This window comes from Malurus melanocephalus, unplaced genomic scaffold, assembly GCF_030028575.1.
Source record: "Malurus melanocephalus ecotype Western Australia unplaced genomic scaffold, MMel_1.1 scaffold_553, whole genome shotgun sequence".
Lineage (NCBI taxonomy): Eukaryota > Metazoa > Chordata > Aves > Passeriformes > Maluridae > Malurus > Malurus melanocephalus.
This window is the reverse complement of record NW_026623785.1, coordinates 11,075-34,653: the sequence shown is the minus strand read 5'-3', so window position 1 is coordinate 34,653 and position 23,579 is coordinate 11,075. Positions and strand designations below refer to the sequence as shown.

Below are 23,579 nucleotides of genomic sequence, written 5' to 3'. Positions count from 1 at the left end.
GCCATGGCAGGGGTTGAAATGAGATGAGCTTCAGGATCCCTTCTATCCCAACCATTTTGTTTCTCTGATTAAATGCAGGTTATTTTTATTGGTTGAGACCTGTGGATCAGTGCTGGGACTGCACCCAGCACTCAGAACTTGACCCCTGTGAGAGAGCAGGGCTCTCACACAGGCTGGAAGCTTTTAAGGACAGAAATCCATATTGTCCCACCTGATTTCACATTGCTCCCCAGGCTCAGCAGTGACCAATTCTCATCAGCAGGGAGCAAAGATGGGAACACAGCCAGCCCTCACACAAACATCCTCATCCCCACCCCCTGCCTCCAGATTCCCCCCTCTCTTTTGCCACTCCTTGATCCATCCAGGATTTCCACAACCCCACTCCAAGGTCAGAGGTGCCAGCTCACAGTGCACCTCTGAACTGTGGGTGTTCTTTGAAAAATCAAGCTCCTCATGTACACCTGACTCCTGTGCACACAAGCATTCTTTATTTTCTCAAGATTCTATTTCTTTTCTGACTGGCCCATGGGACAGTTTCATGCTGGTTGAATCCTTTTGTAATATCCAGCCTAAACCTTCCCTGACACATTTTCAGGCCGTTCCCTCAGATCCTGTTGCTCAGGTCCCTTTTCACCCTCCCACTGGAAATCCTGACAGACTCATCCTGCAGGAGCTGTAGGAGCAAAAAGTGGGAACAGAGACCAGTCCACACTTACTTTCACCCCCAACATGAGACAGAGACACAGCAAAGACTGGTTGGGTTCTTTCAAAGCATAATGATATATTATCAAAAGTAGAAAACCAAGCCAGGTAAAAATTCCTGTTAATGCTCCCTTCTGTATGATCCAGAGTGAGAATGACTCTGGAAAAGCCTCTGGAGCTGCTCCTGCCTGCAGATCCCAGCCACAGCACGGAGGGCTGGGGTCCAGATGGAGACAGGCAGCCTTCACCACACTGGAATGTGGCTTCACTCCATACCCRGCACCAACTGGGTTTTGAGTGCCCTGAGGAAACATCTGGCTGGGTCAGCCCTGAGCAGGGAATGCATTGTGGAAGCTTTTTTAAATAATTCATCACAGGTGTCCTTCCTGCTCCTTTTCCTGTCCCGTGGCAGCAGCAGAACCCCACTCAGTGGAGCAGCAGCTGGAGGGCACAGCCAGATGTGCTCCAGMTGGCACCCACGAGCTCAGTGRTGAATCCAGCTGCTCACATCTCAATTAACATGTCAGGCCATGTCCTGGGCACCAGTCTGTGTCCTGGGCACAAATCCATGYCCAGCCAGCCCAGTGGGAAGCACTGGATGTTTGTGAGACCACAACAGTGATGCTTTTAGTTCTTGAAATAACAAACCCTTCCTGCACCAGGGATTTTATTATGGTGGCAGTAGGAACTGGTCTGAGATTTGGCTTGAGGCTGAGTTTAGGAGGGAGCATCCAGGTGGATCATAATGTGGTCACCTGGGATAGTGGAAGTTSTCCCTGCCCACRGAGGGGTTGGACCTGGGTGAGCTTAAAGTTCCATTCCAACCCAAATAATTCTGGGGTGCTGTGATCTSCAGCTGAGAGGGGACAAGGAGGAGGCTGCAGAGAAAAGGCCACTTGAGGAAGCAGGACAGCAGGCAAGTGGCAGGACGTGGCTTTTGGCTGTAATTCCATGTCCTGAGGTTCTGATCTGCAGCACAAAGAGGAYCTGCAATCCTTTGTGACCCCCAAAAATGGATGTGGAAAAGGTCTCACATAAACCTGGTGGGGAAAAATAAATCAAGCACTGCTGAGCCTTACTTGAGGGTTTACTCTGCCCAGGAGGAAGGATATTAAAGAGTAAAACTCATCATTTTTCTGGTTGAGGCACTTATTCRTCCTGAGAAAGCTGCTTTGGGCAGCACTGCAGCCCCTGGAGACAGCAACCAGAGCTCCACCCTGGGACAAGCCACTGGTTAAAGGACACACTTCAAGTCATTGTCACACCAAAGGCAGAATGCTCCAGCTGCCTGGCAGGACTGTGACATAAATAAGCTCAATAAATAACCAGCCCTGCACTTTTAGGGTGTTTTAAGGCTTCTTGAAGTTGTTCAAAACTGCAGGGAGAAGATGTGCTGAGAGGGCAGGTGACACCCCAGTGATGGAGGAGCACATCAGCCCCTGTGGGGGGACAATCTTCATCCCTGCCACACCCTGTTGATGAGACAGGCCCTCCAAGGCTGACCCAAGGTGACAGTTCAGCCATTTCCAGGGTCACCCTGGTAGCCAGACAGGTCTGTCCCCTGTGCCAGCTCCCCCAGTCCTCGCTGGGGGATTTTAGCACCRGCCTTGGGGGTGGAGGTGAAGCACGGTGACCTCAGCTTCCTCCTCACAACAGTCTCCTGCGGGCCACAGGGGTGYGTGTCCCAAAGGTGATGGCACCCCACGAGGGCACYCTCTGTCCCTGTGGSTTCTGTCCCYTCTTTGGGGGGACCTGCCACCCCACAGCTGTCTGTGGTGCCGACGGAAGAGCTTCTCTGCAGACACTTGTGGGCACAAGAGCCCAGGATTGGGCTGATGCTGGCCATCCCAAGGGATAAATCCTTTCCTCCTCCTCTTCCTCCTCCTCCTCCTTCTCCCAGGCAGCCTGAGGGAGGCTGTGCTTCGCTGTCCCTTTGCACCAGGGCCATGTTTGTCCCTGTCCCAGGCGAGGTGATGCCTCCTGCGCTCGCGCTGAAATACACAGAGGAGCTCTCGGTCGAGTCTGGGGAGAAGCCGCTGTGATGGGATGTGGASGGGGGGAGATCAGGCTCCTGCCCTGCTCCATCCTCCTGAGCCACCCCCACAGCTCCAGCGCTGGGTTTGACACCCCCTCCGTTCTCTACTGTCAATCCAGATGGACGGATGTCCCTCATGGGGAGAGAAAAGTTTGCCCCGGGGAGGGAAAAGTTTGCCCCGGGCTCAACCCCAGGGGGTTTTGTCCCCATCCATCCTCCAGGAAAAGCCTCTCCCAAGCCACCATCTCCAAAAGCTGCGTTGATCACAGACAGATCTCCCGTCTTCATGGCCAGCTTCACCAGCAGCCAGTGGTGATGGTCAGTCCAGCTGTCCTCCAAACACCCTTTGGACTGCAGGAACGATGAGCTGGTCTCATTTTTGGGATCTGTCTTGGTCCCTTCCTCCACCAAGGATGCTTCATCTTCCAAAGTCCCTGAACTCTGCCCAGCTTGGGAGCTCTCTCCAGACACCTCCTCGTCCCCACCTGCTACAGCACCGCAGGTTGACTCCAGGAATCCCTGCCAGATCTCTGTGGATTTGGGATGGAGCAGGCTGTAGTAAACCACCAGAGCTACAGCACCTGGAAAAGAGCAGTGATGGAAAATGTCACTGAGGAGCCCCAGCAGCATTTGGGTCAGGTGTGAAGAGGCCAGACCTTGCTGCACCTCCAGATCAATCAGCCCTTTGCAAAGATGCTGCTCGGAATCAGGAAATTTTTCATTCTTCATGCATTTACAGGGATGCAAGAAACCCCACTTGAACAGATTTTGGTAAAGGAAATGCATACTCAATCGCAAATTTAATCTGGATTAATGTACAGACTGACAGCTGTCCAGGCAGGGCACAGGGGAGGGAGGAGATGTGAGATGCAGGGAACTTTCCATGTCACAGCACCTCCATCCTCTGGCCATTACAAGAGATAGCAGCAGGTTTTTAGGGCAGCTTCCTACTGATGTCCTAAACTCATCCAAGACCACAGGAATTGCTCCTTTTCCATCCCATTTATTTACACCTGTGTGAGGCCACTCTGGGAAAGCCCACAGGGCTTCCTTGTGCCCCCATCCCATGGGAAAATATGACATGAAGATGCTCCAAGAGTGGGGCTCCTCTGCTCTGCAGCCAGGCTGGGAGAGCTGGGGGTGCTCACCTGGAGAGGAGAAGGACCCAGGGACAGCTCAGAGCCCCTTCCAGTGCCTAAACGGGCTCCAGGAGAGCTGGAGAGGGACTGGGGACAARGGTCTGGATGCTCATTTCTTCAAACTACTCTCCAAATGTGCAATCCAAGCTCCAATCCCCGTGATCTTACCTATCACAGACCCCGACATGACAGCCCCAGTCACCATCAGGCTGTTCCTCAGCTCTGCCTGCAGGAACCGGGTGCCCAACAGCAGCAGGAGMGTGTTCTCCATCAGCATTATCTGCAGGGCAGGGGGAAGAGAGTCATCACCTTTATCCTTCTAAAGGCTTTAGATTTGCCTCGGAGAACAGGAAACACCCAGTTTCTAGATTTTCATCTATTCTTACAATTACAGAATGGTTTGGGCTGGAAGGCACCTTGAAGATCATCTCATTCCACCCTCTGTCATGGGCAGGGACACCCTCCACTATCCCAGAGTGCTCAAAGCCCTGTCCAACCTGGCCTTGAACTCTTCTCCTGTTATCTTTTGCACCAAATTTATCACTTAAAACATTGAAATTGTTGAACTGAGTTCTCTGCAAGGTCTTCACCGATCTATTTTTTACCACTGACATTGTGTGGCTGCCTCTAAGGAATCAAAGCCAGTGCAGAAGGCACATTCACCCTGGTGACCACGTGGCTTTTCAGGACACTGTAAACCGCTGGATTTTTAGCAAGTGCTGATGTGGGAGGTGAGAGCCTGGAGCTACTGCTTTTCCCCGAAGCTGTATCCATGTGGAATACAAAATATCCCGGGGACTCACTGAGTAAAACACGGCCACCCTGCTCTTGGAGGGGCCGGGCCGGACATTGATGTAGCAGAAGATGTACACAGCTCCCAGCAGGCARTTGAAGAGCCTCCAGCGGCACGGCTGGGCCACAATATCCGTCTGCTGGGCTACCAGCCAGAAGGACATGACCAGCCAGTGGAYACCTGCAGGGAGAAGGGATGGAATGGAAGAGGCTGCAAACAGCCCCAGCACCAGGAGTGTCGCAGGGCTGGCGTCGATTTGTGGGGAGGGAAGGGGATCTCAGGTCTTACCTGCCACAGCAAAAACCCAAAAGGAATAGAGCCTTGCAAAGAGCACCAGGGCCAGCACCCGGGTGCCCAGCATGCCTGTCCTCCAGAGCAGCAGGCACAGGATGACGGCGGCTGGAGGGCTCAGGTGGCCAGGCTTCAGCAGGCAGGTGAAGTGGCTGTAGGACACCAAAGCCCAGGCCAGGGACAGCAGGGACAGCCCTGCGCTGACACCTGTAAGGGACAGGGGCAGTCAGGGCTCTGAAGGGTGCTCAGATGCACAGCAGGGCCGTATCTCAGTATCTCAGTGTTAGGGAGGGTTCAATCCTGCTGAGTGAATCACAGAATCAAGGAATCACAGAGCAGGCTGGGTTGGAAAGGACATTAAAGGCCACCTGCAACGAGCAGGGACACCTTCCACGAGACCAGGCTGCTCAGAGCCCAGTCCAACCTGACTGTGAATGTTTCCAAGGATCAAATTGAACTATTTCAACTAAATCTGGTGTCTGTGTGCTCATCATGTGCCTGTGATGCTCTCTGAGCACTCTCTCCAGGGACAGAGCTCTGCAGCCCCAGGGCAGCTCCATCCCGGTCACTGTGATCAGACCAGAGATGGACAATGAGTGTGACCTTGCACATGCCGTGATCCACACCCCAACACCTCCCTCTGCACACCTGAAGTTCACCTTTGTGGCAAAGCAGCCACGTCTGCATGCAGCCAGAGCAGATCTTTCAGCCAACCTTGTCCCTGCTGCTTCACATCGAGGTTTTCCAGTCCCTCTGCAGCACATTCCTCCATCCAGAGGTCACCTGAATCCCTCACCCAAACCCTCACCCCTCCTGGCAGCTCACCAGGGATCAGCCCTGCTGGCTCCACGGCCACCACCACGTAGGCTTGGAGCAGGAGGTGAGGCAGGGTCTGCAGCAGGGCCTCCAGGAGCCGCAGCACGCAAACATCCCCGAGCTGAGCCAGCGCCTCCCCGGCACCGCCGCCCTTCTCTGCCGCCGCCCACACGACATCCCAGTACCTGCAAAGGGTCACCGTCATCACCATCACGGGCTGCCCAGCCCACCTTGGGGCAGTTTGGGGCTGCWCCGGGTTTTGGGGGTCGGGTGGGTCACGGGGAGGGTCTCTCACCGCTTCCACAGGCCCAGCTGCAGGAGGTGCAGAGCCAGGAGCCAGCAGCCGGGCGGGCGTCCGTCTGCCCGGAACCAGAGGATGCTGAGGAGCTGGGCGGCGTAGCCGGGCACCAGGCAGGCGATGGTCAGCCCGAACCAGCCCAGCTGCCCACGGACAAAGTAGTGGATGATGGCACAGAGCCCTGGAGAAGGGCACAGAAGCAGCGCTGAGGGATGACACAGCCACACACCGACAGCAACTGAGCGGTACCATTCATAACCACAGAATCCCAGAYKGGTTTGGGTTGGAAAGRACCTTGAAAATCATCTCATTCCACCTTCTGCCACGGGCAGGGAYACCTTYCACTAWCCCAGRTTGTTCCAAGCCCTGTCGAACCCAGCTATGAATATTTTCAAGGATKGAGCAGCCACAGCTTCTCYAGGKAAAATGTGCCAAGGCCTCACCACCCTCAMMGGGAAGAATTTCTTYCTAATAYCCAATCTAAACCYACTCTCTGTCAGTTTAAAGCCATTCCCGCCAGAACTCCATCTCCCAGCCCGCCCTGAGGGTTCGCAGCCCTTGTCCTGCTCTTATCTGCAGCTGCCGGCTCCCGGTGGCTTTGTCAGCTGTGACACAGCCACGGCCACCGAGGGGCCCGGCCCCACGGAGAGCTCTGATAAAAACCTCGGCCTCCAAACCAACCAAATAAATAAATAAGTGGGGGGGGAAAAAAATCCATTATTCAAATAAAAAATCCAAGAGGAACGGCCGGGCCCGCAGGGATGCTGAACGCCCGCGCCCACCGTGCCACCGGCGGCAGAACCGCGCATCTCCCCCTCCCCGGTGCACGGGGGTGCTCCGGGACCCCGGGATGGCCGCGGAGGGGCCGCTGCCACTATCCCACCCGCCCTCCCCCGCTCTGGGCGGGAGCGCAGCCTCCCCGCACCCCGCGCATCCTGCGCGCACCCTGCGCGCTCACTCACGGGCGCCGCTCTCCGCCGCCAGCAGCGCCAGGCTGAGCCCGGGGACGGCCCCGCGCATCCTGGGAGCAGCACGGGGAGAGGAGGAGGAGGGAGGAAGGGGAGGAGAAGGAGGAGGAGGAGGAGGAGGAGGAAGGAGGAGGAAGGAGCCGCCGGAGCCGGTCCCGCTCCGCCCGCCCCTCCGCGGCCCCAGCGGGCGCCTCCCCCCGTGTCCCCTCCCCGGGCAGTGTGACATCATCGTGCTTGCGTCACCCTCGGGGGCTTGGGGACACCGAGACCGATGGGGGCTTCACCAGCCCAAGAGCCCTGGGGCTGCTGTGCGCTGCCACAAACCCGTCCTGGCATCCCCCAAATTGTCGTGCACTGGCACGAGCCCTCTCCGATGTCCCCCGGGTTCTTGTGCCGCGGCACAAGCCCGTGCTGATGTCCCCTGGGTTCTTCAGAACCGGCACACGCCCACCCCAAATTCCCCCAAATCGCTGCTCATTGCCACACTCCCACCCCGATGTCCCCCAAATCGCTGTCCATTGCCACACTCCCACCTCGATGTCCCCCAATTCCTTGTCCATTGCCACACTCTCACCCCAATGTCCCCCAATTCCTTTTCCATTGCCACACTCCCACCTCGATGTCCCCCAAATCGCTGCTCATTGCCGCACTCTCACCTCGATGTCCCCCAATTCCTTGTCCATTGCCACACTCTCACCCCAATGTCCCCCAATTCCTTTTCCATTGCCACACTCTCACCTCGATGTCCCCCAAATCGCTGCTCATTGCCACACGCCTTCCCCGATGTCCCCCAAATCGCTGTTCATTGCCACACTCCCACCCCGATGTCCCCCAAATCGCTGTCCATTGCCACACTCCCACCCCGATGTCCCCCAAATCGCTGTCCATTGCCACACTCCCATTCCCATGTCCCCCAAATCACTGTCCATTGCCACACTCCCACCCCGATGTCCCCTGTGCGATGTCCTCGTGTCGCAGCGACGAGCACTAGGTGGCAGCTGGGACACGGTGTGCATGGAGCCATAAATTAATCCGGTTGTTTTCTCTCCCTACAGCAGAGATGAAACCGTTGTGAAATGGGATCCCRAGCGCCGGAGGTTTCAGGGGCCCTCTTGTGTGCATCTGCTTTTTCTCCTGATTTACAGCCCTGCAGCCTCTACCCCTGATTTTCAGAAAATAAAATTTTACAAAATAAAGCCCTAGGAGGTCACTACAGGAAAAGCCACGAAAGGGGATTTAATTAAATCAAAATATCACCTAAGGTTTTGCAAAATGCTACAGGAAGCTCCTAAAAGTTTGTACACCAGCTGGGCTGTGGGATGTACCTGTGTTCAGGAGCTTTCGTGCATTAATTGTTGATTTTTTAAAATTTTATTGAGGTTTTTTGCAATTCTGGCRATGAAGCTCAGGCTCTGCTGTTAATGAGGAGCCACCAAACTGTTCAGAAATGTCCTTGCCAGGTTGTCTCTACTGATGGGAGCATCCCAGGCTCTCTGTGGGTGTCCAGCCCTGCTTTTCACCAACAACTTGGCATCTTTGCAGCCTCAAATCCTTCTGGTTGGGYGTGGGAGCCCTTTGGGTGTAAAGCACAAACCACTTTTCCTCCTGTCCCACTGCCATGCCTATTAATGTTCCATTAATTAACGATGTTGAGCTGTTGGGCCCAGCTCCAGCAAAGCCTTTTAACAAAGTCAGGGCTGTAATTAGGGCTCTGGGGCCAAGGGAAGCTGAGCCTTGGCTGTTTCTGTCCCCCACAACAGCAGATATCACCAGTGCCAAGTGGCCCATTCCTAGAAAACCCTTTTTTTTTTTTTTGCATACAAAGCATAACTCAACCTCTAATGGGCACCAAAGCCTCTTCCAGAGCTGAGAGCGGGATGTGGAAGAAACAAATTTGCAAATCCAGCAGTGAGGAAGCTGCCAGGTCCCATTCAGGCACAATGTGACCCTGCTTGTCACCCACAGAAAGCGTGTGAATCTCATCATCTCATCCCCCTTGCCCTCCATCATCATCATTCCCCCAAAAAACCCACCCTGAGGTGCCTCAGCTGCCTTTCCTCAATCTCTCCTCCTCTCCAAGCCAGGAATAAATTCTGTGCATTCCCCCATTACAGGAACTATGCCAAGCAGAGAAGGAGAAAGCCAGAAGTCCTTCCAGAAGATATTCCCAGAGTGAGCCACCCTCCCCAGTTCCTGTGCCAGCTCCCAGTTGCTCTGGCTGCCTCCCAGCCACCGGTTTGGCTGCGCTTTTCTCTGCTGTATTTCAGCACCCAGAAGCCTCTCCTGGTAAAAAAAAAAACTTCTCCAGTCTCCCATAAAGCTACAGAAGGCTCTGGGGAGAGCTCAGAGCCCCTTCCAGGGCTTAAAGGGGCTCCAGGAGAGCTGGAGAGTGACTGGAGGACAAGGGATGGAGGGTCAAGACAAGGGAGAATGGGTACAAACTGCCAGAGGGCAGGGTTAGACAGGATATTGGGAAGGAATTTTTCCCTGTGAGGGTGGTGAGGCCCTGAGGATGCAATTCCCAGAGAAGCTGTGGCTGCCCCTGGATCTCTGGAAGCATCCAAAGCCAGGTTGGACAGAATTTGAAGGAGTCTGGTCCTGTGGAAGGTGTCCCTGTCCGTGGCATCCTCTGGATTTGCTCCAGCAGCTCCAGGTCATTCTGGCATTGTCCAGTCCCAGATCTGGACTCGGCTCTCCAGGTGAGCTGCCACACAGACCCTGCTTCAGCCCAGATGTTTGGGTGCACATCTGTCTGCAAATACCTCAGGACMCCTCGGAGAAGCGTTTCAGCAACAGCCCAGCCCTGATGGACCCGGGACCAGGGCACATCCTCTGCAGGTCCTTCCCTTGCCTGAGGTGATGCAGCAGAGCAGCGATCGTGGATGATGCCAGGAGATGCAAAGAATAGATCCTTTTTGCTCTAAAATGTAGATTTTTCTTGCTGTAAAATGGTGGTTTTTAGAGCAGCTGGTCCTGGCAAAGGAACATTTGCCTTCCTGGATTAAGTGCAAARCACCAAATTCCAAACCTTTGTGGGAGCTGCTCTGTAAAAGTGACCGCAGCACAATTATGTTTAACCACGCTGTGGGACCAAATCCATTCAACGTTGAGTACTTAATGTCAAAATCCCAAAAGTGWGGAAAGAAAAGCACCAAAAGGAGCAGTCCAGAGAAACGAGAAGCCTTCGGGCAGCCTGAAAGCTGCTGAAAAGGCTGTGCTGGAAACCTCGGTGAAATAGTTGCTTTGATTGGGAAAGAAAACAAAGAGATCTAAGAAAAATCCCTGCAGGGCATGAAGGGCGAGCCCAGGGAGGCTCTCGCAGGGGTGAGCTCAGCCTGCTCCAGCAGCTGCCAGAGGAGAACGGCAACTCCCACGAAATGGGGTTGGCCGGGTTCCGTAGGAAAGAGGGATAAAAGGGGAAGTGAAGATCCCTCTGCAAATGGCACCTGAATTTATAGAAATGCCCGTAAAGGCGTGGAGAGCAGGGAGCYGCTGGGGGAGTGCTTGGAGAAAAAGGAGGATGCTTACCAATGCTGGGCTCAGTAAATCCTTACGAGTGCTTGGCTCAGTAAATCCTCCTGCCCATGGCGAGAGAATAAAGATCATAATAAAACTAAAATTGCTGAGCATGAGCTGTCATAATTTCCATAAATAGACATGGTATAAAATGTCTTGCATGCCATGCAGTTAACCTAGTAATAAAAATGTTTTGGTGCAAAAATTTGAAAAAAAAAAATTTTTTCCTTTTTTATTCACAACTCTTAGATTTCTGTTTTCCTTTCTTGCTTTTTTTCTCTGTCATGCCCTAGTGCAGATCTTTTCAATCTTCATAATTGCCCAGATTTTCCCTTCCAACAGTAAAAATTGTTAGAATTAATGACAACTCACTAATCCTCTCCCCGAATTTCCAAAGAACCAGCTTCCCATTTAACACAGGTTTGGTGTTTCTTATTTTACTGTAATTCCAGCTGATTATTTTCCATGTTTGTAAGGGAATACAAAATTGAAAAGAAATGGAAGCTGAGACTTTGAGCAAGCTTCTGTGGCCCAAGGGTTGCACGAAGGGAGGTGGCCCAAGGGTTTTGGGAGGTGGCCCGAGGTGGTTTGTGCCACCCAACACATTTCCTGGGGTGATGCTGCAATGGTTTGAAAGCCATTCCTCGGTTCCTCTTAGCAGGACGACAGCAAAGAGGATTCACTGGGTGTCTCCAGAGYTCCCCAAAGCCTGATTGGCCACCACCAGGCTGTGGAGGTCAAACTTCTCTCCACAAACAGCACAAAGCCACGCTCTGTTCCTTCATCTGGGTGGCCAACACTGATCCGAGGACTGTTCCAACCAAGAGCCTTCTCCTACCTGGTAACAAGCAAAATATTCTCATTATTCAGTTTCTCTTCAAAGGTTTTGTCCTTCTTAAATGGGTTGAAGATTTCATGTTTTTCATGTTTATCTGAATTTTGTTTTATAGCCTTAACTGTGCGGTGACTCCAGTCTGACACGAGGCAGTTCTAGAGGTGTCAAAATGTTGATAAGGGAGAAGAGCTGTTGTTGGCTGCAGAAAATGCAAATACTCAAAAAATTTATCCTGGAAATCATGTTGTTCCTGAGGTGAAGAAAAAGCAACAGCCTTAAGCGAGAATAAGGAAAAGATGGCTTTTGAGTTAATTGTGTGAAGAAAATTGCTTTTTCTGCTCATTTTTAATTAGGAAAACTTGAGAAAACCCATGGGGTTGTTTTGCGTAAATCTAGCAAAAGTTGTCTTACTTTCTGAATTAACAGCTTTAAATTCCATAAGGCAAATCAAATTTGTTGCATTGCATTACAAAGTATCAAGAAATCAAGGATAAATAGCTGGTTACTTGAAGTGTTAATTACAAGGGGGATTTAAAATTTAATTTTTGCATGGAAGTTTTTTTCCTGTGCCATGATCCTCTGTGTGCTCCAGGAAAATCTTAGGAATAGATATTACCATAACAGAAATGTTTCATAACCTCTTTTAGATAACTTGCAGGTTTTGAAGAACATTTCTCTGTGTCACTTTTCTGACTGTGGAGGGACAAACCCCTAACCAATGTCCTGCTCTCCTTTCTCTGCAGTGACCCGAGTTCCCAGCCCACCCTGGGCCATGAAAATCCTTCATTTTCTTCTTGTTCTCCTCTTGGTGGCATTTCATGGAGCTGCAGGTAAGGTGTAAATCAAGGTGAGGGACTAAAGAGTCTTGCCATGGTCTCCTTGTCTGCTTTGGGATGTGGCCAAGCTGCCTCCTGCAAAGAATTCTCAAGGAAATCATCAAAACTCCCTGGGAGATTACAATGATACATGAAATTAGCAGACAAACGATCCAACCATCACTGTGAAAGCAGGAGGGGCAACCCCAAAATTACCATTCAGCACCACAGTTTTCCCTGTTAAACCCTGCAGGACTTTACTTAAATCACTTTGCCTCTGAGCCACCCAACAAACAAATTAAATCATAACCAGGTATTCTTAAAGCACACAGAAAAAAGAGAAGGATTCTGGTTCTTTGCTCTTCCAATACACTTTGCTCTAGGAGTTTGTACTTCGGGTTGAGGGGCATAAAATCATGAGTTAAGGTTTAAATGCTACTGGCAGCATCTCCTTGGTGGAGAAACCTGTTCAGCCATAAGAGATGGTGTAAGGCTGTGCCTGTGGGTGAGTGCAAAGGGTTCTGGAACCCCAAAATTCACAGTTTTTGTCCAGAAAAGGGGATTGTATTTTAATATTGCCCCTGAAAATGGCACAGCTACATTTGCAGGGCACCCTGTGCACAAACAAGGGCTGGTGGATTTTTGGGGTTGATCTCTGTGGGAACACAGTGGAAAGTGCTCCCTGGGGAAGTAAAGATGGAAAAAKAYTGTGATGGACTGCAGAAGATAAGAAATGTGGGAGCAGTGTCACCTACATCCCTAGAGGGGTTTAAAATATGTGTASATGTGGCAYKTGGGGAYRTGGTTYAGTGRTGGGCTTRGCAGTGCTGGATTAAAATTGGACTGGATGATCTCAAAGGTCTTTTCCARCCTMAATGAGTCCRTGATTCTGTGATTCTCTATGGCTGTCAGATCTTATTCTTACCTGGGCTTCTGCTTCTGGCATTTCTAAGAGGCAGGACTTGGGGCAAAGTKCTCCTTTTGTCTGTTTTGTACTTTTATTTAACACACAGTGCATGTTGGACTGTTTTCAATAGGACCTTCTGGGTATATCAAAGCTAGAAATCCATCTGTATCTGGAATAAATAGTGTTTCTGAGAGCTCAGACTGCTCCCAGTCACCTCTGCAGTGCCCCACAGGCAGTTTTATTCACCCTTCCAAGCACTCCTTTATTTCTCCCTGGGATTTTCTGGATGTGCATGTGTCTCTCCACCCACGTGCTGGGATACAGCACATCAGTGATGTGTGTAATATCCATTGGATACATGTAATATCCATTATCTGTTTGCTGGAACAAACTCCCCTCTCTCTGAAARTGCTGCAATTAGCATCATTCCATGGATGAGCTGGAAACTGGGATTAATTGGTTCATGTGCACTCAGTCAGGTGCATCCAGAACGCATCAGCTGCCAGGYTACATCTTTATTAATCAACCAAACAGGGCCAGGCAATATCCTTCCTAGTTTCCAGTCTGCTCCCTGGGGTTGTTTTGATCCCTGGAAATCAGCACTTTCACAGATAAAACCTGTTCTGGGAGCAGTACAGGCTGGTGGGCAATCCCATGAGGCAATTTGGATGGGGATATCCTATTTTAGGAAGGAAGACAGTTTAACCATGTGGGCAAGAGCAATTTCATGTGTTCCAGAYCCAAACCCAGAGGGCAATGCCTGGTGTGCTGGGTCTGATGGTGTGGAACTGTTTTTCTGCATGGAGTGATGAATTTATCCATGTGTGAGAGCCATCCCTGTGAGCTGCTGGACACCAGGACCTGTTTGAGACATTGGTGAAATGAACAGGGAGGGAAACAGGAAAAATCTATAGAATCATGGACTGGTTGGGGTTGGAAGGGAATTWAAAGACCTCAYTCCACACCCTGTCAACACCTTCYACCATCCCAGGTTGCTCCAAGTCCCATTCAACCTCACCTTGGACACTTCCAGGGATTCAGGGGCAGCCACATCATCTCTGGGCACCCTGTGCCAGGGCCTCCCCACCCTCACAGGGAAGAAATTTCTCTCTAAAACCTAATCTAAACACTTCCTTTTTTAGTTTAAAACAATTCCCCTTTGTCTGTTCACATTAAAAGTCTCTTCCCCCTTTTTTTATCAAAGTGGGACCCTCACAGATGAGYGGGTTCACCCTCCTGAATTGTGACCTACAAGGCTCCAAGAGCTGCTAAGTGCACACTTACTGTTTTCTATCAGTTTTCTGATGTCCACCCCTAAAATCTGAGTTCCTGMGGGAGTCCTGGCCTAGGAGACACATCAAAAGAAAGAATCAGAGCATTTGCTTGGCTGTTCTGCTCACAGACCTCCTCCTCTGAGGGCTGAACTGTCATGACTTGGGGCACCAGTGTGACACGGTGTTAGCTCATAGGGATTAAGCAAAATGCAAATCCCTGGCAGAAATAACGTCTCCCTTTTTTTTTGTTTATTTTGTGATTTATTTGTTATTTTTAAAGGTGGAAGCTTGGCAAGACCTGGGAGATTGACATGTGGATATCGTGGGACTTTCTGCCACAGGGGGAAATGCCCTCGTGGCAATGATTACCTGGGGACGTGTGGTCCCGGGAAAAATTGCTGCAGATGGTAAGTTTAGGATTTATCTGGGGCAAAGATGACTTCCCAAATTATCATTTGAATCCCAAGTAGCAGGATTTTTCTCATAAACATAATACTGGAAACCCTGAAATATCCTTTYCTTTGTGTAGGCTGTAGTGGGGCTAATTGCCAGAGAATTTCCAGGAATGATCACTTTTGACATCGTTGGATTCAAGGAATTGTTGTACCAGCCACCAAGGATTTATCATTCTCCTTTCAATAAAAACAGGAGCTGGGAAAGTTGCATGGCTGTCCCTTGTGGTGTTTGTCATTAATTTCCAAGAGTAATTAATTTCCCATTCATTTCCCAAGACTTATTTCCATTAAGAACTTYAAACAAGAATTCTGAAATCAATCTAAACTTGCCAAGAATGTGTAGTTTACCAAAATATTTTCCTCTCTTGGGCTGCTGATTGAGTGAGTGCTGGCAAATTTTCCACACACACCTGCTAGGAATYCTCTGCCATGACTAAGGCTAGGATCAGTCACCATTTCCACTGGGATCACAAAATCTTCTCCAGGGTGACATTTCATGGAACCTCTGCTTGGAAAACTTTGGGTTCCCATCTCCTGGCCCAGAGCTTTCAGACCTGGGAGCAGCATGTTGTTTTATTATAGGAACTGAAAACGCAATGAGCAGGACCAATTGGTAATTTGAAGTCTGGATTTTCTGTTGTTTTTTCTGCCTGACATAAATTTGGAGTAAATCTGTAAAATTTATATTGGCTGCAGTAGCAAACCAGGAGATYGGAGTTAGACCTGTGACATTGCTTGAGACAATTACAGAAACATGTACAAGAGGCCAATTCCCCTGKGACTTTGATGACTTCTCTTCATAGAGATTCATCCTGTCCTGCCCTGGCCCACAACAGAAAACCCAGAAAGAGGAGATTGCTAAGTCAGCTCTGTCTCCGCCCCTGGTCCTGCATGATCAGGAGTGTTCTTGTGCTGACCAGGACCCTTTGTGTCCAGAGAAACTGTGGCTGCCCCTGAATCCCTGGAAATGTCCAAGGATGGGCTTGGAGCAACCTGGGATAGGGGAAGGTGTCTGTGCCCATGGCAGGGGACTTGATAGAGATTATCATCAATTTCCCTTTCAATCCAAACCATTCCATGATTTCTGAGAAGGGAGGAGCAGTAATGGTTGACTTTTAAGAGAAGCAACCAAACCCAAGTGGCAACATGCAAAGGACTCAAAGCTTTGAGTTCCCCCTTYGTTGCAGATCATCTGCCCACCCTTCACAGAACCACAGCATTTTKGGGGTTGCAAGGCACCTCTGGAGASCATCCAGCCCAACCTTCYTGCCAAGGCAGGGTCACCTGGAGCAGGTGACACAGGAATGCATCCTGGTGTATTTGGAATGTCTCCAGAGAGRAAACTCCACACCCTCCCTGGGCAGCTGTTCCAGTACTCTGAGAGCTTCAATGCAAAGAATTTMTTCCTCATGTTGAGGTGGAACTTCTTGTGTTTTAGTTTATGGCCGTTGCTCCTCATCCTGTCACTGTGCATCACTGAACAGARTCTGGCACCATCCTCTGGCACCCCTTGGAGGTATTTATAATGATTTTTGAGATCCCTTCTCAGCCTTCCCTTCTCCAGACMGAGCAGGCCCARCTCCCTSAGTCTCTGRGTCTGTTCAAAGCAGATGTTTCTGCAAAAGACTCTGCCCCCCTTGAAACCACATCCTTGTGCAGGGCAGGGAGCTGGGCCAACGGCTGCCTCCCAGGAATCCCCTGGATAAAAACCTCAGGAAGTTGCCAAGTGGAGCCAAACCAGCAATTTACAGTTGATGTCCTAAGAAGATTTTGCACAATCCACGGTAGGTGAGTGTTTCACAAACTGGAATGGCACAAGAGTTTTGCTCAAGGACTTTGCAGGGAGGATTAAGCCCTTGTCATTTTAAACTCATCTGTCGGTAGCCAGCATCATGGAGAATCCAGTCTCATCRTGCTTTTAGCTCACAAATATCTGTCCTTGCCTTTATGGCTGGGGAATGGCTTCAAGAGCCAGCTTTAGAGTGAAATACAGGCTGACACCCCTTATGATCCATGCTGTTCATCTCCTCCCTGCTTCTTATCCMAATTCCATCTCCCCAGTGCTGCACAGGTTCAAATTCATAGAAGCAGAGAATMATAAAATTATTTGTGTTGGAGGTGACCTTAAAATTGTCTGGATCCTATTGCCCTGCCATGGGCAGGGACACCTTCCACTACCCCAGGATTGCTTCAAACCCTGTCCAGCCTGGCCTTGGACACTTCCAGRGATTAAACTGGAGCGTTTGTTAGAGTAACAGCACAGAGGCACAATTAATTGCCACCTTAACAAAGATCCATAAGGAACCTGACTACCAAATGTAGCTGCTCCCAGTCCCTTGCCTCCTGTGGCTCTCATACCAAGACAGCTCAGATACTACAAAAAAATGGGGCAAGGCCTTTTCCTTTTTCTGGCTGTGGCTGTTGGATCAGGTGAAGGAAATAAGAAGCTGTCTGGAGTGTTCTACCACAGCAGAGTAGCAGTGACCCCCCTGGGTACAGATCTGCAAATGGTTTGTACGATTTCCCTCAGRGGGGAGTGAAAAAACAACAAAATACGGTGAGTTGTTGGGATCAAAGGCRCATTCATGTTTTGCCCAGAGAARCTGTGGCTGTCCCATCCCTGGAAGTGTTCAAGGCCAGGTTGGACAGGGCTTGGAGCACCTACTGGAAGGTGTAGCAGTAGGCTGGAACCTCCTTGCAAACCAAACCATTCTGTGATTCCWCRATTYGTGTGRCCWCTCAGYGAACACCCATCGTGCASGASATCCACACCCACTTACCCATAACCCAGAACCTGCAGCAAAGCTGGAAAATCTGTAAAGATGCACCATCAAACACAAGCAAAGGGTTACACACAGCAAACCACCCCAAACAAAGCCACAATTAAAGCTTGTCCTTGCTGGGATTGCCTGTTGGACGGGGCTGTCATCCCAAGCAGCRTCTTCCCAGTTATTTTCAAGTGAAGCATAGAGAGCGTGCTTCCCGTGGGGGGAGGCAGACAGAGCTCCTTTGTGTGGGGAAAGCTGATTGTTTGCCAAAGCTAACRAACAGGGACGCTGTGTGTGTGACCCCAGAGGTGTCCGGCAAACCACAGCGGCCCTTACGCAACACGGGGTGACACAAGATCCTGGGCTGGAGGTTTGGGAATCCTCCTCAGGTGTCAGATGAGGAAAGCTCTGTTTGTTTCTCTCTGTCCGGGAAAGAAACAGAAAAAGGAGCTTTGGGGCTGGGCATTTTGAGGTGTCAGCCATCCCAAGGGGCGCTGTGCCAAGCGGRGAGACCAAACTGCAGCTGCTGGTGYTGGAAAGCTCCARTTCCGGGCTGCTGAGTRCATCCTCCTGCCAGTGACTGGTCACATCGGTCACATCCCCTCTCCTCAGCTCTGTCCCCGTGCAGGTGACACACGACCTGCAGGCAGGGACCCTCCCATTCACCTCTGCTTCCCTTCTCTCCCCAGAGCTGCGACCCTGCTGGTGACTCCCAGGCATGCGGATCATGCCCATCATGTGGGCTCTGCTCCTCCTGGTGCTGCAGGCAGTGACAGGTAAGAAATGGGAGGGTTTGTGCTTTGTCGGTGTTTTTGTAGGGGGGATTTGCCAGCTGGGCTGATGAGCCACGTGTGAGTTCCCCTGGTGGCTGTGCCATCCCTACCAGGTTCCTCTCACCCCAAACCTTCAAGGAAACACTCCAGTTTCGGGTTTTACACTTGGGACCAGAGCTGGGGTGTTGTACTAAAGCTGTCAGCCTTCCCAAACTGGGATTTGATCCCCTCTCCCACRCCCTCGCCCTTGCCTTTCTGAATCGGCAGCATTGGGCACAGCAGCCCTGCTGGAGAGGAGGAGGAGGATGGAGGAGGACGGGAAATCCTGCTTCCACCCTTGGAGTTCTCTTCTCCCTCGTTCCGGGGGAGAGGCAGTAGGCACGATGGAAAGCCTCTGGCAGAGCCTGTCTAGGGGTGCAGTGTCTCCCGTCCGAGCGCCATAAACCCGCCCGGATTCCTGCTGCACGCACCTGCTCAGCATCCGCGGCGTGGGGCGGGCAGGGCTGGGCTAACGCTGGCCACGCAGGGAGCAGGGGCTGCGCTCAGCATCTCGGCTGGAAGTTTCCTTCCTCTCTGTGTGCCCTGCAGGGCTCTCCCCGGGCCGAGCATCAGCGCAGGACTGCGAGCGGCGCGGAGGATTCTGCTCGCACCGCTCCTGCCCGCCGGGSATCGGCCGTGTCGGGCTCTGCTCCGAGCAGGAATTCTGCTGCCGGATGTAAGTTCAGRGCTCAGGCTGCTCCCTGTTGGGGTTTGCGGTGAGGCTGTTGGGGAAAAAAAGGGGAAATATGCAGCCCAAGGGTTCAGGGACATCCCTGAGCTCTCTCTGCCGCCCTGGAAGGGACAAGCACTGCCAGAATTTCCCTCCCGCAGGCGATGGTACCCCTGAGGAGCTCCCGGATCCCCGAGCAGAGCAGCAGCTCCTGCCCTCCCTGCGCGGTCGGGACGATGCTGCCCGGAGGCACCAAGCACCGCTGGGAGCAGCGACACCCCTGGACAGCCAGACCTTGATGCCATCCCTTATCCAGCGTCCCCAGCATGTCCCCAATACACGGCGGTGGCCATTCCCACTGCCCAGATGTGTGTCCTGGGTGTGCATCTCTTTCCTCTGCGCATCGGGAAGGGTGAAGAGGACGCGGTGAATTCCTGACAGAGGTGGACACACAAGCACTGCCCCACTGTCCATCTTCTCCCCATGCTGGCCTCAGCCACACCAGCATCTCCATCCATCAGGGGAGGGGGACACATGTGACACTCACAGGGACCCCAGCACCGGCCTTTTGGCTCAGTGAGGGGACACTAGCACTGCACACCCAGGTCAGGGGTTGGGGGTTGCTGTGACACCTCTAATTTCTGTGGGGACCTGCTGGTTGTCCACTGGATCCCAAATTGGGTCAGGAGTCCTCGTGGGGCTGTTCCATGGGGCTGTCCTCATGGGGCATCTTGGGGTCCATCCCCAGCTGTGGGGCCTGCGTGGGGGACACCACGTCCTCCATGTGTTGGGGTGTTTTGGGGATATATCGGAGTAAGGGAGAGCCATTCTGCTCCAGAGGCGATAGGGACTGATGGCTTTAGCCCTGGGCTTCTCAGAAGCTTGGGTCTGAGCTGGGGGTCAGTGTGGGAGGGTTTCAAGGCCTGGGGCTGGGGTAGGGGCTCATTTAGGAGCCCAGGTGTGGGTGAGCCTTGTGGCATATCCAGGATCTGCTCAGGGGTGCCGTGGGGGTCGCCATTGGGGCAGTCACCATGGGGCTGCCAGGGCAAGGGACAGCCACAGCCCCCTCCATGGAGGAGGGCAGCCAGAGGGTGGGAGCAGCCTCTCCTGGGGTACTGGGCAGTGCTGTGGGTACAGGGAAGGTCAGATCAGCGTGCCAGCTGCGGGTCCAACTYTGTGCCAGGATCAGCAAGGCCAAGCTGCAGCTCTGATGGGGTCGAGCACAGGATCCCAGGTCAGAGCAGTTCCCCTGGGCAGGGCTGGTCCCAGCCATGGCCTCCCTGCAGTGGGGATTAGAGAAGCCCTTTCCATGCCATAAACAGCAGCTCCTGGCTGTGCTGGCCCTGGGCTGGTCCTGAGTGGTTCCAAATCTCCAGAAACAAAGACCCAGCAATGCACACTGAATTCTGCAATTGATGCTGAGGGAATGTCCCCATCATGCAAAAGGGCCAGGTTGGACAGGACTTGGAGCATCGTGGTCTAATCAAAGTGTSYCTGCCCATGGCAGGGGGTTGGAATGAGATGATCTTTAAGGCTCCTTCCAACCCAAACCATCCCATSATTCCACGCATCTCTCAGAGAGATGACACCAGACCCTGTGTCCGTGATGCATCCAACCTCAAGCCCCACCCTTCACTCCAAGAACCAGATCCAAGGGCTTTGTTCTCCCTGAGTAATGGACACACCACAGGCAGATTGTTTGTACAAAAAAGGCTTAGAAATAAAGTTTACTCGGAATACAGGACAGATAMTGACACGAATGTAGGACGGGCTTCTTTCTATCTCAGGACCTTTCCTCAGTGGGCCACCTTGATCTTCATCTTTCTGAAACACCACAGAAATCCTATAAATCCAAAAACTCTCTTGATCAAGTTCACACCTCCAAGGCCTGATAAGGTCCTGTTTGCCTTCCTTCACCCATCTCCCGTAGTTTGCACACACTTAATTGGGTTTTGCTTCTGTTGAATGACATTTGCAGATTTTGGCAGTTTTAGGAGCAGTGGATTCAGACAGAACGAGGTGAGGTGCAGTCTCACCTGACTACTTTCCCTCTGTGCATTTCTTGTTTATCTGAACAGCTACCAGAAAGGCAACCTTAATCTTATCACTTCCTGGCAGGGCAAATCCTTGGCAAAGGTTAAGCTGCTATTGTGATGTAAATAGAGAAGAAAATCAAAAATTTTTGAACGCTTCTATGTGTCACACAAAACCAGCTCACTAAACAAACTCACAGGACAGGGAGAGACAAATATTTTATCACAGAATCATGGAATGGTTTGGGTTGGAAGAGATGTCAAAGATCATCCAGTTCCATCCACTGCCGTTGACAGGGACACCTTCCACTATCCCAGGTTGCTCCAAGCCCTATCAAACCTGGCCTTGGACATTTCCAGGGATCCAGGGGAAGCCACAGCTTCTCTGGGCACCCTTTGCCAGGGTCTCACCATCATCACAGGAAACACTGGTTGGGACTGGTTCCCCCTTCTGCCAGCACCAGCCTGTTTTGTCCATCCCAGGCAGTCCATGCCAGGCCACCACAGCCCGGTGCCGCTGTGCCAGGGGTGTCACAAGAGGTGTTGCGTGGGGACAACGGTGACTGTGATTGCAACAGCCCCAGGAGGCCCCTCAGCCTCTGCCATTGCATCAGAGAGGGATGAGGAGAAACCCCAGCACCCCCACATGGATGGGTGGCTTTCTGATTGGCCAAGGSGAGATGTGACAGCAAAAATCAGTGAATGTCCCCACGGCTTGCAACGATATAAAATCAGAGTGTTTTGCCCCAAAAAGTGCTCCTTGGACCCAAGGGCTGCTGGACACAGTGATTCCTGCTGGGTTTGTTGCTGCCTGAACACCAAGAGCTTCATCAGGTAGGTGATTGTGGAGTCTCCTGAAAAAGGATCGGATGASGTAATGGATTTCCCAGAGAATGGGACATCATGAAATGCACCCAAGGTTGGAAGCATGGCCCAGATACCAGAATTCTTTATAAGAGATAATGAGAGGAAACATCATTTGCTGTGGCTGGAGGCAGCCCCTCTGCAGTTTGGTGAAGCACAGAACCCAGGCTCCTGCCCCACCTGGGCTCCTGCATGTCCCCATTGCCTTGGTGTCCCCTCTGCAGCCCTGTGAAGACCCAGGAGAGGCAGCAGCCATGAAGATCCTGTTCCTGCTCTTCCCCCTGATCCTCCTGCTGGTCCAGGGTGCTGCAGGTGAGAGGGGAAGAGGGGAAATTGGGGGAGGTGTGGGCCCCCATTTATTSGGGTTTTCCATGTCTTGGGAAGTGACTGTCGGTGGGAATGATGCAAAGGTAAGGGGGATTGAAGAAAAAGGTGTTTCTCCAGTGACTGTTCAACASGACACAGACATGGGGTGGAGAGAGCCCCTGGAAAAACAATCCTGGTTCCTTTGGTGGGTCAGGAAGGAGTTTTGTTTCAGGCTTCGACCCTGCACCACCTTTTCCTGTTGGGTGTCTCTGGATGATCTTTTGCCCTGTGCATGATTTTTGCAGGGGGGAGGTGGAACCTGAGCCCATCCATTGGACTGAAAGTCACGAGCAGTATCAGCCTTTTGTAAGCACACAGTGCACTCACAGATAATTGCTTTATTTGTTCTGGGTGTTTTCTCTTTCCCCATGGAAACAGGAACTCCAGGTCAATGCAAGCGAAATAGGGGATACTGCACTTATGGGAGATGCAACTACCCTGCGAGATCCATTGGAAGATGCACGCTGTACAGCGTGTGCTGCAAGAGATGAGGTCGGAATCCTGGCTGAGGAAACAGTTTCCTCCTTTGCCCACAATGAAATGTGCTGCAAATTTATTTCCTGTCAATGTCTGCTAAATAATCCCCTTATTAATTCCATGTGGGATGGATGCCAAATAAGGGAGGGAAAAATCCTTGTGGGTTTGATCAANGGGGCTGCTTTTCCTGGCTTCAATAAAGACGAGCACTTGGGCATTGCAGGGCGGGGCCGTGTGTGGGTGTCCTGCTGCTGCAGGGCTGCTGTGCCTGCTGGCCCTGGGGGTGGCACTGCCTTGGTGGCAGCACAAGGCCCTGGGGATGGTGCTGGGGGTGAGCAGCGTGTGTGTCCCTGGGGATGCTCCTGCCTGGCCGAGCTTTGGGGACGCTGAGCCTGTCAGTGCCTGCAGGGCCAGGCTGTTTGGGGTGCCTGGGATGGAGCTGTGCTGCAGATGCTTCTTGTGGGGAAAGTGCGATCCCTGTGCTGGTCCTGCTACTTTCACATGTCCCTTGTCCCTTGGCAGTAACAGCTTCACGTGCAGGTCTATGCTGGGGTTATGTCCCTTGATCGTGCATGGCCATGGTGACCCACAGGAGCTGTCCCTGCTGTTCCTCCTTGTCCTGTTCCAGTGCCACCACCCTCCCTGCTGTGCCTGTGTGGGGCTGTGCTGCTGCACACCCTGTCCCAGCAGCCAGGAGCAGGAGGAGGAGGCCATTCAGCTCCTGGACTGGTTGTCCTCAGACATG

General features: G+C 52.0%; 2 protein-coding genes across 2 annotated transcripts; one reads left to right on the top strand and one right to left on the bottom strand.

The window, feature by feature from the left end:
- Positions 1–474: 474 nt before the first annotated feature.
- On the bottom strand, positions 475–7,127 carry XKR5 (XK related 5). Its single transcript, XM_057382190.1, has 7 exons — positions 7,037–7,127; positions 6,072–6,255; positions 5,786–5,961; positions 4,958–5,167; positions 4,680–4,849; positions 4,045–4,156; positions 475–3,318 (listed from the first exon to the last, which is right to left on the bottom strand). The coding sequence occupies exons 1-7, from the start codon at positions 7,092–7,094 to the stop codon at positions 2,219–2,221; spliced, it is 2,010 nt and encodes a 669-aa protein (XP_057238173.1). The 5' UTR covers positions 7,095–7,127; the 3' UTR covers positions 475–2,218.
- Positions 7,128–11,341: 4,214 nt separating this feature from the next.
- Positions 11,342–19,447, top strand: LOC130583077 (gallinacin-5-like). The gene is given in 5 exon segments (XM_057382186.1): positions 11,342–11,399; positions 12,137–12,223; positions 18,302–18,388; positions 18,974–19,100; positions 19,256–19,447. Coding segments are annotated over 4 exon segments (288 nt in total). The 5' UTR covers positions 11,342–11,399; positions 12,137–12,165; the 3' UTR covers positions 19,272–19,447.
- Positions 19,448–23,579: the final 4,132 nt, after the last annotated feature.